This window comes from Hippocampus zosterae, chromosome 19 (genome assembly GCF_025434085.1).
Source record: "Hippocampus zosterae strain Florida chromosome 19, ASM2543408v3, whole genome shotgun sequence".
Classification (NCBI taxonomy): Eukaryota; Metazoa; Chordata; class Actinopteri; order Syngnathiformes; family Syngnathidae; genus Hippocampus; species Hippocampus zosterae.
Genome location: NC_067469.1, coordinates 10,321,157 through 10,336,855, shown reverse-complemented (window position 1 = coordinate 10,336,855; position 15,699 = coordinate 10,321,157). Strand labels below are relative to the sequence as shown.

The window sequence follows — 15,699 nt, the reverse complement described above, 5'->3', positions numbered from 1 at the left end:
TCCCACAGGCCATAAAGGCTCGATAGGACTCCTTCTTCAGCTTGACGGCATCCCTTACTGCTGGTGTCCACCAGCGAGTACGGGGATTGCCGCCATGACAGGCACCAACCACCTTACGGCCACAACTCAGATTGGCCGCCTCAACAATAGAGGCACGGAACATGGTCCACTCGGGCTCAATGTCCCCCGCCTCCCCCGGAACATGGGAAAAGCTCTGTCGGAGGTGGGAGTTGAAACTCCTTCTGACGGGAGATTCCGCCAGACGCTCCCAACAAACCCTCACTATACGTTTGGGTCTGCCAGGACGGACCGGCATCTTCCCCCACCATCGGAGCCTACTCACCACCAGGTGGTGATCAGTTGACAGCTCCGCCCCTCTCTTCACCCGAGTGTCCAGAACATGCGGCCGCAAATCCGATGATACAACAACAAAGTCGATCATCGAACTGCGACCTAGGGTGTCCTGGTGCCAAGTGCACATATGGACACCCTTATGTTTGAACAAGGTGTTCGTTATGGACAATCCGTGACGAGCACAGAAGTCCAATAACAAAACACCACTCGGGTTCAGATCGGGGGGGCCGTTCCTCCCAATCACGCCCCTCCAGGTCTCACTGTCATTGCCCACGTGAGCATTGAAGTCCCCCAGCAGAACAATGGAGTCCCCAGCAGGAGTACTCTCCAGCACACCCTCTAAGGACTCCAAAAAGGGTGGGTATGCTGAGCTGCTGTTTGGTGCATATGCACAAACAACAGTCAGGACCCGTCCACCCACCCGAAGGCGGAGGGAGGCAACCCTCTCGTCTACCGGTGTGAACCCCAATGTACAGGCACTGAGCCGGGGGGCGATGAGTATGCCCACACCTGCTCTGCGCCTCTCACCGTGAGCAACTCCAGAGTGGAAGAGAGTCCAACCCCTCTCGAGAGAACTGGTACCAGAACCCAGGCTGTGTGTGGAGGCAAGTCCGACTATATCCAGTCGGAAATTCTGTGCCTCACACACCAGCTCGGGCTCCTTCCCTGCCAGAGAGGTGACATTCCATGTCCCAAGAGCTAGCTTCTGCAGCCGAGGATCGGACCGCCAGGGTCCCCGCCTTTGGCTGCCGCCCAGCTCACATAGCACCCGACCCCTTTGGCCCCTCTCATGGGTGGTGAGCCCATGGGAAGGGGGACCCACGTTGCCTCTTCGGGCTGTGCCCGACTGGGCCCCATGGGTGTAGGCCCGGCCACCAGGCGCTTGCCAACGAGCCCCACCTCCAGGCCTGGCTCCAGAGGGGGGCCCCGGTGACCCGCGTCCGGGCAAGGGAAACCTAGATCCATCTATTTCATTCATCATAGGGGTCTTTGAGCCGTGCTTTGTCTGGCCCCTCACCTAGAACCTGTTTGCCATGGGTGACCCTGCCAGGGGCATAAAGCCCCAGACAACTTAGCTTCTAGGATCATTGGGACACACAAACCCCTCCACCACGGTAAGGTGACGACTCTCGGAGGGGATTGACTTCAATACAAAGTAATATCTCAACTTGTCTTCATACAACTTCATATTAAGAAACTACTGCACTAAAACATCCATCCATCCATTTTCCGAACCGCTTGATCCTCACTAGGGTCGCTGGGGGGGGGGGGGGGGGGGTGCTGGAGCCCATCCCAGCTGTCTTTGGGCAGTAGGCGGGGGACACCCTGAATCGGTTGTGCACTAAAACATTAATTCATAAATGTACATTATCATATGCTTTTTTGTTTTTCTCAGTATAAATAACATGTACCCTGACTGTTCTACTGTTTGAATAAAAATACTTCATTCAAACGTTAGGGAGTGCAAGGGGTTATGATGGAGGGGTGTTGCAAATCATGAAGACTTGCCAAGTGGTATGATCGCATTGTTTTATACACGTCCTCGGCTAGGCCTCAGCTTCAAAATCAGTTGGTCCTTGGCCTCAGAACATTTTCCAAGTCCTTGGCCTTGGCCTCGGGTTGCCAGGCCTTGGACACAACAGGTTTTAGTGCATTTTTTAAAACTTTCTTGTTGCCATTGAAGGTATCGTTAATTTACGTTTTTCTGATGCGGTCCTTGAATGCCTCTCGATCCGAATTCTGAAGAAGAGTGCGTGAGAGATTCTTGTATTCTTTTGGGAGCTTCATGAAATTAATAAAGTGTACGATTAAAACCCAAGACCGCTGCTCTTTTGGTCTCAGAGCTGCAACATTTTACTTAACTCCTTCTCGACAACAAACGAGAAAATCAAGCTGGATTTCAATTTTGGTGTTTCTGTTTTAAAACGAAAATCAAATCAGAGTTGTTCTTCCGGGTTCTTTTTTTTTTAATATCTGGTTCGAAACATTCGATCCAATGACCAAAAGAGCCACTACTAAATAAAACATAACCCTGGATATAAGACCCTAATTTGGAACAACGGCCATATTTAACCCTTTCATGCACCAGTAACCTAATAAGTTGTCCACTGTAGTAACAGGTTGATCCTGAAAGGGTAAAAAAAACGACTTTGAAACCCTAACTTTAGTTTAAAATCTTAAACCGACATTGAAACCATAACCCTAGTTTAAAATCCTACTTTGAAATCCTAACTTTGGTTTAAAACCTGACCCCTACTTTGAAACCGTAACTCAAATTTCAAACCCTGCTTTGAAACCCTAACCCAAGATTTAAGACCCTTGTTTGAACTCAATTAATTTGAAACCGGGCGGCCCGGTAGTCCAGTGGTTAGCACGTCGGCTACACAGTGCAGAGGTACCGGGTTCGATTCTAGCTCCGGCCTCCCTGTATGGAGTTGGCATGTTCTCCCCGGGCCTGCGTGGGTTTTCTCCGGGTGCTCCGGTTTCCTCCCACATTCAACAAACATGCGTGGCAGGCTGATTGAACACTCTAAATTGTCCCTAGGTGTGAGTGTGAATGGTTGCTCGTTTCTGTGTGCCCTGCGATTGGCTGGCAACCGATTCAGGGTATCCTCCGCCTACTGCCCGAAGACAGCTGGGATAGGCTCCAGCACCCCCCGCGACCCTAGTGAGGATCAAGCGGCTCGGAAGATGAATGAATGAATGAATGAATGAATGAATGAATGAATGAATGAATAATTTGAAACCATAACACTCTGGTCCCTGCCCCTGAAAAATGATTTTTTGACAGGGCTGGCCCTGAAAATTTTTCGGCGGTGGGGGTTGCTGTGGATGCCCCATGGGCTTCGCCCACTGCACGCATGCAAACGCACGTACACATCGTCCTCATGGGGTGCCTGCTGCTTGTTGATCTTTCACGTACTGCAACCCTGAAATATGAAGGATTATTTCTGCAAATCCGCCGCACACGCACAGACGACGGTAAAGCCGATTTATCGGCTGTGAAGGCGAACCGACGTGCTGCTGAGGCAACGTGTGCCATCCTCGCTCTTTCCGCCTTCCAAAGCGATTCGACACCAACCGCATTCAACCACCTTCCCGAAAACTGCAAGCGCAATCACAAGCAGGGTGCTCATTCAAAGGCATCCTGACCATCAAAAATAACTGTTGGGAGAATTTCTGTCTTGTGCCAAATGAAGTAACTCGTCAACCCCCCACCACCACAAAAAAAGCTCAATCATTTTATTGATTGCTGAAGACATGCATTGTCGTGGTAACAGTCAGATGACATCACAAGAGTTGCAATGGTGGGTTGGGGGCCGGGGGGGGGGGGGGCGTCTTCCCATAGCTACAAAAGCAAGCACACTCTACATGATTTTTTTTGCGTTCAACTTGAAAAACACTGAAACGCTTTAAAAAAATGTTTTAGATGCAAGTACTGTAAATACAAAACATCTTGGTTTTAAGGACAGGCCACTTGTTCATTTGCTCCACTGTATTTTGTGTGCGTGCGTGTGTGTGTGTGTGTGTGTGTGTGTGTGTGTGTGTTTGTGTGTGTGTGTGTTTGTGTGTGTGTGTGTGTGTGTGTGCTAACAACCTTAATTGGAACAAAAATGCATCACACTCAAACGTCAATTACTACAAAATAAAATACTGATTGAAAAGTTGACATTACAGGTCTGAAAGTTGAAGATGTTTGAATTGTCAGGATGAATCTGAAATCCACGAGCTCCTCTTTTAGTGGTTCTGCGATTGATTATCGCCCGTCGTGGTCGCTATGGAGATTTGTGCTGGCGCCGAAATGAGCTCGTCGGCAGGTTTGCCGTGATTGGACGCTTTGCATAAACGTGCCTTTGGCTGTGTGCAAAGTGGGCGGAGTCTAAGGAGACTGGCTACGGTTGACGTTGCTGAAGGCCAAGAAGCGAAGAGGCCCGGGAAAGGATCCGCAAGTCAAATTCGGATCTGGTATCCGTCAGTCAGTGTGCTCAGTTCGGGAGATTTCGCCTCCACGCACGCCGGCCTGGACAAAATGCGACACAAATTATTTTCCTGAAAACTTGATCATACACGAATGCATGCGAACAAGCAATGACAATTTCACCGTGAAAATTTGTGACATCACATTGGTGTCGTGTGCTTTTAAAAAAAAAATTGTCTTGTTGTTATAACACAAATGTTGTCCTTGTCCACTCTTTCTAGACCTTGCACTTCTCGAATTACTCACCACACACATACACACACACACACACACGGTAACACGAGGTGGTGCCACGTGGTCTCTGACTGGCAGCTGTTGTCAAAGTCGGCTCGTGTTTCCTCTCCGCCGTACAGCCGACGTTCACATTCGCGCACACGTACAATAACCTCGACAAGAGGACCGATAAATCTGCTGCGTCGGGAGCCATCCGCATGCACATCAGCGTGGAGATTAAAGGAGAGGAGACCGTGGCGCCTTATCATGTCCAGTACACCTGTCTTCATGAGGTCAGGCTCGTTGTGTGGGAGGGAGGTCCCCATTGGATGATCGATCTATCTATCTATCTACCAATCGATCTATCGATCTATCGATCGACAGTCGTCCCTTCCAAAATGTATCCGAGCCCGGGTTGAGTGAACGCTGATGCGTTTGGCTGCCGCGTTTGGCTGCCGCTGCCCAACCCGTATTGTTTTGTGTTTTTTGTTATTATAAAGTGTCCTTGGGTGTCTTGAAAGGCGCTTATAAATACAATGTATTATTATTATTATTATTATTTACACATTATTTCTCACACACCCAGGCAGCAACGCGCGGCCGTTTTATTTTGCACGATGCCGTGTCCTACTTACGACTTGTCCCTGCGTCGCCCCAGTCGTCGTTGTGGGCTGCCGCCCTGCCGGTGGCGGCGCGGCGAGAGCGATTTGCCGCGACTTCGCTCCTTGATGGGAGACTGAGCGCTTGACGACTTCAGGATCTGAAATCAACAAATTCACAGTGACCGTTCGCTGTCCAGATCAATCAAAGCACACAAAAGTAGCACTCGCGTGCATGTGCTTGTGTGCGTGTGTGAGCATTAAGGAGTCAGCAGGTGACAAAAAAGTGCCGACTTAACAGGGATGCGTGACGGCTTTTTCTGGCACTGTGTGAACAGCTGCAGCTCGCCGTTGTCAGTTTTGATTAGTGGGTCATCCCGTGCGTGCGTGCGTGCGTGCGTTCGAGTAGCCACAAAGTACTCAAGTGAGAGTACTGTTGCTTAACGTGACAAATTTCACACCTGGACAAAATGTCACATGTCAATGTAACAAATTCACCATGTTAAAAGGTGCCAAGTTTCACTTCCGCACGCATTCAGCAAAAGAAAATGAAGCAATTCCTTCTGGTTGAGGCCGCTGGCCGAGTGCCTCCTTTTTGAAACAGAAATTTTCTCAACCACGTACCGTATTGGCCCGAATATAAGACGGCCCTGATTATAAGACAACTTTTTCAATACTCACGTTTGATAAAAGACTTTTTGAACACCAAATTAATTTTTATACAGAAAATAATTACAGTACCTCTGGAAAAAAATGATTATAACAATATATTTGAGAGAATTGGTTATTTTGCCTCATTCAAATCTTAATATCTGAACATTTAAATATGTAAACTAAAGTGCAATCACATTCGCAAATGAATGGCTTCTGGTTTTTGAAATGTAAATGACATCATAACTTCTCCTCAGCTGCCGGTTAACCTGGCCGATCTTCGAGCCACTTTTCTCCAGATTGTCGCTACGTTTCTCCATTTTGTGTTATTGTTTCTATAATATTCTTCTCTTTTCTTTCTTACCGCTTTTTTTTATTTTTCTTCTTCATGCTACCACAATTTTTATTTTTATTCTTCGTGACAGGGGTTCACTTTGGCCTGGGGAGTCAAGTTCAGCATTCGCTTCAATGATATCTGGCGCCATCTAGCGTCGTGAATGGGTATAATGTCTAGACCCCGAATATAAGACGACACCCACTTTTTCAGTCTTATTTCAATGCAAAATACATCGTCTTATATTCGGGCCAAGACGGTATTATTATTATATTATTGCTGTTAGGCTTTATGCACCGGGTCAATACGCTACTTTTGGTCACAGTATTCCAGAAGAGAAGGGCGGTGCCATAGCATGTCAAGAACGCTACACTCACGTGGACTTTAGCGAGTGGCATTCGAATGGATTCTCATCTTGTGCTTTTTGGGACTGATGAGTTAGTTCCGTTGATACTCCATTGGTAACTCTCCCAAAAAAGAATATTGCACACTTGCCCACTTTTTGCCAGCTTTTTTGTTTCTTTTAACGACTTAAACATGAATTAATGCTAGCCGTAGCAAATCCCAACATGGCAAAGCTGACAAAAATACAACTGGGACACATAAACTCTGAAGTACAGGTATATTTAACCCTTTCATGCACAAATCATGTAACCTGATAATGTGATAAGCTGTCGACTGTAGTAACCGCTGTCCCTCAAAGGGTTAAAAAAAAAACTTCGGGACTGAGCGGCGATCACAGCAAAGCCCCAAACAGCTGACGCTGTCGTGCTTGTGCTGGCTAAGCGCGTGCGTGATCGGATGACAGGTGTCAAATAACGCCGCATGGAGTTGGCTGCGTGTCATAAGTTATGTAGGTCAGACATCTCGCAAAACTTGCGATGTGTGCACGCGTACCTTCATCCTCATGTCTCGCCCGTGTTTCTCCAGCTCATGCCTCATCTCCGGAGCGGCCATCTTGGTGGCGTTGAGGACCAGGTACTTCCATTCGATGGCCTGGCACACGTGAGGGTCGTGAGGGACGTACAGGCCGATCTTCACCTGAACACCCAAAAAGCGCACATACTTATAGTTGAAATCATTTTTAAAAAATTTGAACATGCGACAATTTAAATACGTGCCTTCTTGAGGCTGTGCTGGTATCGCTTGTAGGAGCTCTCAAAGTCGTCCACCAGCTCACCGAGCGTGCGGTGGTTGAGCGGCTTGTCCATGAGGTCCGAGCGCCGGCTCATGCCCAACGAGCCGTAGCGTCCGTTGCAGTAGACGCCCAGGACCACGTGGTGGAAACAGTGGCCCGAGAACTGCGTCTTGAAGCTGATGGGGAAGCGCTCCAGCGATGTCAGGCCGTTGGTCAGGTAGCTGGACGCAGCCATGTAAGGATTTGCCTTCACAATCAAATTTGCATCACTGCGTACAGCCAACAAAGTTCATCAGTAGCAAGGCAAGTTGTCAAATGCTGCCAATGTCACGTCACTCCAAAGCAACAAATTAAAACAGTCTAACACCGATTTTAAATAAAAATATGGACTTGCCAGGCAGGCTAGACACCATTGGAGATATTGAGAACTAAGCGGAGCCTCAGAGGTGATGGGAGATGTTTTCGTTGCCGGTCTCTTCCTTTGGAATGAAACGTTAGCAAGCCAACTCTAAAATTCGTCTTAAATCACTTTTTTTATTTTTTGGCTTTTGACTCTGTATTGTTTTAGTGTGTTGTTGTCTTTACTGTTTTGAGTTGATTCATTTATTGTTTGAACTGGCTTCATTTTTATATGTCCAATTTGTACTTTTGTAAATCACTTTGTGAGTGAATAAAATTGAGTTGTCTTTTCTACCTTGGTATTTTTTTAACCTTTTTGAACGGCATCAATCTAGTTGAGTATATTTTGTAGTCGTTTTATTTTGAATGTTAAGAAATCTATCTATCTGTCTTGACGTCCTGTTTTGAAAGAAGTGCAATTCTCGCGCGTTTTGCAATTATCGCGGGATCAGGCGAGCCATATGTGTCTGGTGTGAGTGACGTCATCTAGCGTTGTCGGCGTTGCAAACAAAGCAAACCAGTGCCAACTGGAAATAATCCAATCGCTTTTTTTCATTTCTTGCTTTTCTAATAGTAATGGACTGCAAAAGTGTTAAAGCAGCTGAAGTGAAATGCTAATATCCGTGTCGTGACTCATGAATGGTCCTTTTATGGAAGCAGCTTGCGGACTCGTCATGGGACACAGCCGGAAAAAAAAATCACACTTTTATACATTTCGCTCGGAGGGGGTCACGTTACTTTCAGAGGTGAAAGAGAACCTTCTATCTGGTAAGTAGTGGTATAGTGAAGAGTGCGCTCTGAGAGGCATGTGGCCTCATAGCTCAGTGGTTAGAGCACTGGTCTTGTAAACCAGGGGTCGCGAGTTCAATTCTCGCTGGGGCCTGCTTCCATTTTTTCCCCCGATTAATATTACGATTGAAAAATACAAATAACGCGAAACAAATGTGACTTCGGTGAACCACTTCTTTTCCCGTTTTTAACATAAGCAATTTGAAGAGGCTGTGCAGTGTTTGGACAGCATTTTCCCTTTGTTTCTGAGCAACAACAGTACAGTACATGATAGGCCTTTTCAGACTCCACTGCGCCGTATCAACCTTTTTATATAACCTTATTATAAGCTTTTCAAATCAATTTCACTGGTGAGCATATTCAAGCCACTTCACTTCCAGCTAATTATGAACCTTGGTTCAGTTGGTTCCAGCACACAACCAAACAAGCCCTCAACAGTTGCCCGTGACAGTGAATCTTATTTAGAACCTGGGTTGCTGGAACCTGTATTCCTCTCCATTACCATGAGTCAATAGTTGAAAATGAAGAGTGGGGGGGGGGGGGGGGGGGGCATTACATCCTAATCCCGCACAACACAGACGAATAACATCAAGGCAGACAGTGAGACAGAAGTGAAGCGAGACTGTACATCCGCATCCAACTGCATTGGACCGTCAGGCATGAAAAAAAAAAATCACCTGTGCATGTGTGTGCGCATGGCTTTTTTTTTTATTTTAGTGACAATCAAACCAAAATGATTTTTTTTAGCAGAGATGGTAGAACATTGTTTAAAATGTGACGCAAATCTGTCTGCCTTGAGGCTATGGAATATAATTAAAGAATGAATGTGAAGACAATCCAAATACAATCAAAGAATGCAATTAATCAACACGGCGAAGCGACAATAGTTCGATGTGCGTCAACCAACCGACCCACGTGCAATCCAACTGCTCCACACGGAGTGTTTTTTTTCCTTTTATGTTTGTATGTTTTAATTAGCTGAAAATATTTGATGCTACTCTAACGTCACGTGTCCATAATTCGTCAAGGAGTAGTAAAGGAAGAGGCAGTTTACCATTCGAAAGAGTTGTATTAAAGTCATGGGTAACTCGAAACAAGGAAATATTTTGGACTCAAAACGTACCACGCCGTGGCCCCAAAACCAAGACCTAAACCCTTGAGTGGGTTATCTTGACCGTTCCACCTCAAAGCCGCACCTCACGTGGATCGCGTCTTGTCCTCCTTGTAGGGACTTTCTGTTCGGTTCTCTTCCATCCTTACCAGTCCGAAAAGGTACCAGGCAATTTCCTGCTGCGTTCCTTAGCAATCTGTGCCAAATATGGGCAAGCTCACGCCATCCTGAATTGATTGAAGGATGCGGATTGGAGAATATTTTGTCCAGTTATTTATGACTACATTATTGTACAATTTGTAGTCTGTCTTTAATTGATGTTTTTTTTTACTTGCTGTCAACAGCCAGGCAAAGAGAAATCCATTCTCAGCTGCAAATGGCCAATGATTACAACTCAACCTTTGCGAATATAAGACAACGAAGCTACGCGTGCACGAGCGTGTGTTCGCGCGTGCCGGTAAAGGGGAGCGAGGGGCGGCGGTGGGGAACTTTGAAGTGAGCCCTTGTTGCCTGGCAACAGGGTTGGGCAAGAACAGCAGAGGATGGCGGCGCTGGTGCGGTGCGTTCGAGTGCAGCAGCTCGTCAGCTAGATTTCACATGCACACAAAACCTCCGACCTATTTGTGCGTGCGTGCATGCGGGTGTGTGTGTTAATTGGGGGACAGTTTGTTCAGATGAAGAAAGGGGTCTCTGGGTTCAGTTGGGGGTCAAGCGTCCAATTGGGGCGAGGCAAAAGCGCCGCAGCTGTTGCTGTGAAAAAGGATACATGCCCAGGATGACAGCTTCCAGACATTTGATTGGCAGAGACTCTCGCACCATCTCCCGCGCCGTCTCCATTAACCTGAAAAAAAAAAAAACATGCTTGTATCGTAAAACAACGCTCTCAATACGATACGACGCTACAACTCAAATCTTCCAAGTATAACTTACGAGGGGCGTCCCAAAAGCGTCCGGCCTCACCCTTGAAAACAAATTCACACGGACGCCATCTTGATTTGTGTTGGCTACAGCGGAGAGGCCCGAATATTGGTGCTGCTCAATCACCAGCGATCAACGCGCCAGTACTTTTCAACGTCGGCGGGAACTTGGACGTGGTGTTTGGTTTCAGAAGCTGTTCAACCAGTTTTCAATGTGGACTGTGGGCGAGTCTGGATAGCGGACCCTTTCCTCAACCTCCCTCCTCAGCACATTTGGCCCCATCGGACTTGGTGTCATTCCCCAGATTGTGACATGAACCTGGTGGTCAATATTTTGGTTCTGATGAAGATGTGCGACGTGCTGCGATCAAAACCTGCTTCCGGGATGGACTTTGTGCAACCGCAGCATCGATGGAACAAATCAAATCAACTCCAGGGTCATTATGTTCTCCAGGCCCGAAACGTTTGGGACACCCCTTGTATTTTGGGACTCAAAATCCGCCCTGTGGTCTGTTTCCCCAAATTTAAGAAATACATTTTCTACTGATAAAAATTACAAGTTTGATCTTTAAAAGCACAATTTTTAGACCTTTATGATTTTAAAACTCAGAACACTCTCTGTCATTTTACAAATTACCGCTTGAAAAGGACAACCCCAAAAATGTTTAGCGGGACTGGTAATTTGACAACCCCCCAAAAAAGAATGAAAGAGAACTTGTCACATTATGACAATATTGAGCGAAAAAGTTGCAGTGCTTAATTCTGCATGCAAACAACAGGAGGGATATTTTATTAAACCCTTTTCTTCGCTTTACTTCTTAAACCTTTCATGCACCCTGTGACCTGATTACGGTGAAACTCCTCTGCAACGAAACCTACATGGGCCAAAATACCTCCTAGTGTGAAAAAATCCTCATGTAAAATAAAAGACATTATCCAAGAAATTGGTGAAAGTGAATGCTGATCGTAAATTTCACAATTTCTTTCCCTTTTTTTCTTTCTACACTGACTATATTAAGTGTCAAATAAGTGTATGCTCAAACAAATTTGCTACAGTGAAAAAACCCCTGTTGTGAAAAACGTCTTGCTGCAAACATGATTTCGTTGTAGAGGAGTTTTCACTGTACATGATAAGCCGTCCACTGTAGCAACCACTGTCCCTGAAAGTGTTAAATTCCCATCTTAGACAGTGTAATTATAATTCATACCTTTTTGTTCAAAGAAACAAAACCGAAAAATTCTCACTGCGTTGCTAGTGAACATGCGGTCCAATTTGAGTTCCCGGTGTACTCTGAATCACATCACCACAGCAGTCAGGAAACTCGACTTTTAACCTCGCGCCATGTGACATATGACATGTTGATATGTTTATACCCCCCCTCCACTCCTCCCCTCCCCATCACCACCACCAACAACAATGGGAAATGTGACTAACCCACAGAGAGGTCGGTTCTTCTTGATCTCGAAGAACTGCGTGCCCGTGTGGTTATATCTGGCGGAAGCAGTTATGAAGCGATCGCCTGCTGTTTGTGTGTAGAATGGAAGCTGCGACCCCCCCCCACACACACACACACCAAATAAGGATACTGCAGAGCCTTCATGAAATTCTGGACCACCACAAGCCAGTCTGGCACCGACATTGCCGGCCTGAAGGTGGGCAGCGGGGGGACGTGATGCTGCCAAGGGAGAGAAATGAGAGCCGTTAGTTATTATTTTATATAGTCTCATGTCACGTGATCGACCGAAAGAGAAACTCCAAGTCTCCGTGGTTGATGTTTCTGGCATTTCAGAAAGTGTTTACACAAACAAAGAGATGCATTCTTCCCATCGCCTCTCATTTTGCATTTTTTTTCTTTTGCACGTGCAAACCTGAAGTCAATGACGCCGCGAGTGTTGAATCACGCTTCCTGCCAGGCCAGCTGCATCAGCCCCACAATTAAATTGTCTCCCTTCCTGTTTCGTCCGCCCTCTTCCTCCTCTTAATCCCGCCTCTCTGCGCTCAAAGAGGAAAACAGAAAGCGCGATCAAGACCTCCCTAAACAACGGGAAGAGCGTCCCGTATCAAGCGGGCCGGTTCGTGCCACGCTCATTCAAAGTCCTGCTGGCGTCCGGAGATTATCCGCTGGCCAGATTGTATTGGAGGGATTATTTTCTTTGTGTAATTTAGGCCACAAAGGCGGTGCGAGGGAGAGAACACCGCTGCGCGACACGAAATATCACCACTGCGAAGGCTTGCGAGCCCGGGAAAAAAATCACATGCGATTATTTTACATGGTCAAGGATTTATAAATGACAAAAGTCAAAGAGCTGAACAAAAAAATAACAATTCCAACTCATGTTTTTGAAGACCATTTGAAGTGGTGTCAATATTTAGGGAGATGTCACATTCCTGTTAGAAGCTATTGTCTTGTGGTCAAGTTTTCACACAGATTGTTACGTCCAGAAAGGTCACAGACGGCTTTTGGGATTGACAAGATGGAGGCCGCTGCAGCGGTGGCAACGGCTAAACTTCCTACCCTGGAAAAAGTGTGTGTGTGTGTGTGTGTGTATGTGTGTGTGTGTGTCGGCGCGCTTCTTCTCCTGTCTGCGGGTGATGCACAACTCCTCAGAGCATTAGTACTCTCATAATGGATGATTGTTTTTGAATGATTTGGAATGTGCGGCTGGCAAGGAAAAAAATGCTTGCGCTTGTTCTTCCTCTTCTTGTTGGTGTGCTGTTTGTGCGCATGTTCTCGTGTGTGAACCAAAGTTGGGAAAACAAATGCCTAAACTTCCTAGGGACATATTTGCTGGCGCAGACGTTTAAATCGGTCACTCGTTTTGTGCCACCAATATTTAAATTGGTCAAGTCCGCTTTTCATTGGGTAGGCAAGCTGTCTCGCAAATCACTGCAATGACTCATGAAAAATTGTTTCTTTGCAGTCTCGGTATAGTGCAGATTTTTTTTTTGTATAGAGGGCTGCGTCCTTTTAGCAATTACCCACAATGCACTACCGGCGGCCATATTGGAGGGCTGTTATAAACAAGCCATACACGAATTATATGACTTCGAATTATATTCGTGTTTATAACAGCCCTCCAATATGGCCGCCGGTAGTGCATTGTGGGTAATTGCTAAAAGGACGCAGCCCTCTGTTCCCACGCAACAAACAAGGGTTTGACCGTCAACCTTACCTTGGGCAGGTAGGCAGCGTTGCGTATGGCGTCCACCATCTCCTGGCCCTCTGGGTGCACGGCGGCCACATGGGCCCACATCCTCTCCCAGGTGGCCCCCTCGATGGGGAAGCCGGCGCGGTTGACGTGGAAGAGCAGTCCTCCATCCTTCTCCTCTTCCTCGCGGTTGGGGCTGCTGCCTTCGCTCGAATCCTCGCAGGCAGCCCGGCGCAGTAGGCAGTGGGCACTGGAGCTTTTGGAGCGTCCGTGCCGGCTGAGCTTGGCCGAGCGGGCTGCCACCCGGTTCGGGGGGTCAGGGCCGGTCATGGGGGGGGGGGGGGGGGGGGGGGGGGGGACAAGGAAGAGGAGGATGACGGACGAGTCCCGCTAAGGGAACATGCTCCTGACTGCGCCTTGCTTCGCTGAGAACATGCTGAAAAACGTAGCAAGAGCAAGAGTAAATATTAACAACACAACAAACACATTTTCCTATGTCTCACACAACACTTTGAGTACAACATGAAAACTTCAAACTAGGAGCCTCTAATCTATAGAAAACGAAGTAAACTCGTCAAATCACGTGAGAACTGACTGGCAAAAGAGCTAAACTATTTAAAAATAGAAATGGGGGTCGACAAGTGGTCCAACACTGCAACTGTGACAATGACGTCAAAGGTCCCCCCAGAAAGCGACGTCTGGTCACTGGAACTCTGATACTGAGATGCTTCTCTCTTTCTTTTTAAGTAATCTGATAAACAACAAGCATTCCGTAAACGTGTAGCATGACTGCAAATTTATTTCATTTTGTTGTCGTTGTTCTTTTTTTTCTTTAGGACATCCGTTGAAACGTCGTCAATTCAAACTCACCAAATCGTGCACCGGCGTCACGAAAAAGACGTTGAAAAAGACGTAATGGTCAAAACTGCGTTAAAATATTTAAAAATGCAACAAAAAAACTCAGTTGCGCTCCTGTTTAGTTTTGTCTTGCTTTGGTGTCGCGAGCCTTTGCAACTTCATCCCTTTACACCCAACTGTTGTCAAAATCGCGATTACATGACTTCTACCACCGGAAACGCGTACAATTCACTTCAGCGTTAAGCCCTCATAGCCTACAAATATACGATTTTGATAATCGACAAAGACCAAATTACTAAAGAACAAATTAAATATTCATAATAATCATGCGTTCAATCACACGAGACCGTCAATAAACTTAGGGCATCAAAATCTAGCAGTGAGTGTTTGAACTTTGAAAATCCCTGCCGGACATCCTTGGTTTGACTCCCTCGCTCATGTACACTTATCTTGTTTCACCGCGGGCCGCTATTGCCTCTCAAACGGGGAAATAAATTACCTCTTGTTAGCCTTTCCCGCCGTCAGCGGCCTCCCCGGCACCTCCCCCGCAATCTCAGCGTCATGTTGATTCAAGTGCCCCCTCGCCAGTTTCCCACAAGATTAAACCACCAGTGAAGAAGAAGCAACGATGCGGCTCGGTCCTTACTGTTGTCAAGTCGCTCGTAACCTGTGCTGGTGGCTGGTTTCCCATTGGTCGAGCCAACAATGAGGGGCGGGACGGAGGGGGGTATCGCTGCCCGACGCTGCTCTCCGATTGGTCAGTTCGGAGGTGTGAGGCGTAACAAGTCTTGTCTGCAATATGAAAAGGATACTGATGCACTTTATCACATCTGTGTTAATTTGACTAACTTTGATTACAACACAGGGTTCTTAACAAATATCTGAAAAATATATTTTTAAATAAATAAAATAAAAACAATAAAATACAATAAGAAGGAAAATTGCACACATGCAACTCAACTGCATCGATTTCAGCATAAAAAGTTGAGTGCATAAAAGTGCACGAAAAAGCATTTACGTACTGTCTGCTGCAAAGTGGCGTTTTATCTCTGATGATGACGCGCCTTCACTTGTATTATAGCCACCCCTGCTGGATATAAAGTGTATTAAAAAAACTGAAATCACAGTTGCTGCAAAATTTTCACGACTGTTTAATTACTTTGAGCAGCTTTTTTAAATGTAATTTTTATAACGTACCGCCTGAAAA

At 46.4% G+C, this 15,699-nt stretch overlaps 1 protein-coding gene and 1 non-coding gene across 3 annotated transcripts; one reads left to right on the top strand and one right to left on the bottom strand.

Annotated features, from left to right (window-relative positions):
- Positions 1 to 3,582: 3,582 nt before the first annotated feature.
- vash2 (vasohibin 2) lies at positions 3,583 to 15,654 on the bottom strand. 2 transcript variants are annotated; one of them, XM_052052193.1, is made up of 10 exons: positions 15,515 to 15,654; positions 14,992 to 15,284; positions 13,659 to 14,070; positions 12,072 to 12,160; positions 11,920 to 11,976; positions 10,334 to 10,408; positions 7,252 to 7,489; positions 7,028 to 7,171; positions 5,182 to 5,306; positions 3,583 to 4,375 (listed from the first exon to the last, which is right to left on the bottom strand). In XM_052052193.1, the coding sequence occupies exons 3-10, from the start codon at positions 13,962 to 13,964 to the stop codon at positions 4,306 to 4,308; spliced, it is 1,104 nt and encodes a 367-aa protein (XP_051908153.1). In that variant the 5' UTR covers positions 13,965 to 14,070; positions 14,992 to 15,284; positions 15,515 to 15,654; the 3' UTR covers positions 3,583 to 4,305. The 2 variants fall into 2 exon arrangements, with proteins under 2 accessions (XP_051908153.1, XP_051908154.1); XM_052052194.1 differs by lacking the exons at positions 14,992 to 15,284; positions 15,515 to 15,654 and adding an exon at positions 14,505 to 14,694.
- On the top strand, positions 8,478 to 8,550 carry trnat-ugu (transfer RNA threonine (anticodon UGU)). The gene has a single exon. It is a non-coding gene; the product is annotated as a tRNA-Thr (tRNA).
- Positions 15,655 to 15,699: the final 45 nt, after the last annotated feature.

Excerpts from the sequence above, each read along its gene's own strand:
- vash2 (XM_052052193.1), bottom strand. The coding sequence starts at position 13,964 with ATGACCGGCCCTGACCCCCCGAACCGGGTGGCAGCCCGCTCGGCCAAG. Across the intron at positions 10,409-11,919 it reads AAGAACCGACCTCTCTGTGG|GTTAATGGAGACGGCGCGGG; the intron begins GTTAGTCACATT and ends TTTTTTTTTCAG. Across the intron at positions 4,376-5,181 it reads GGGCGACGCAGGGACAAGTC|GCCGGCGTGCGTGGAGGCGA; the intron begins GTAAGTAGGACA and ends CATTTTGTCCAG.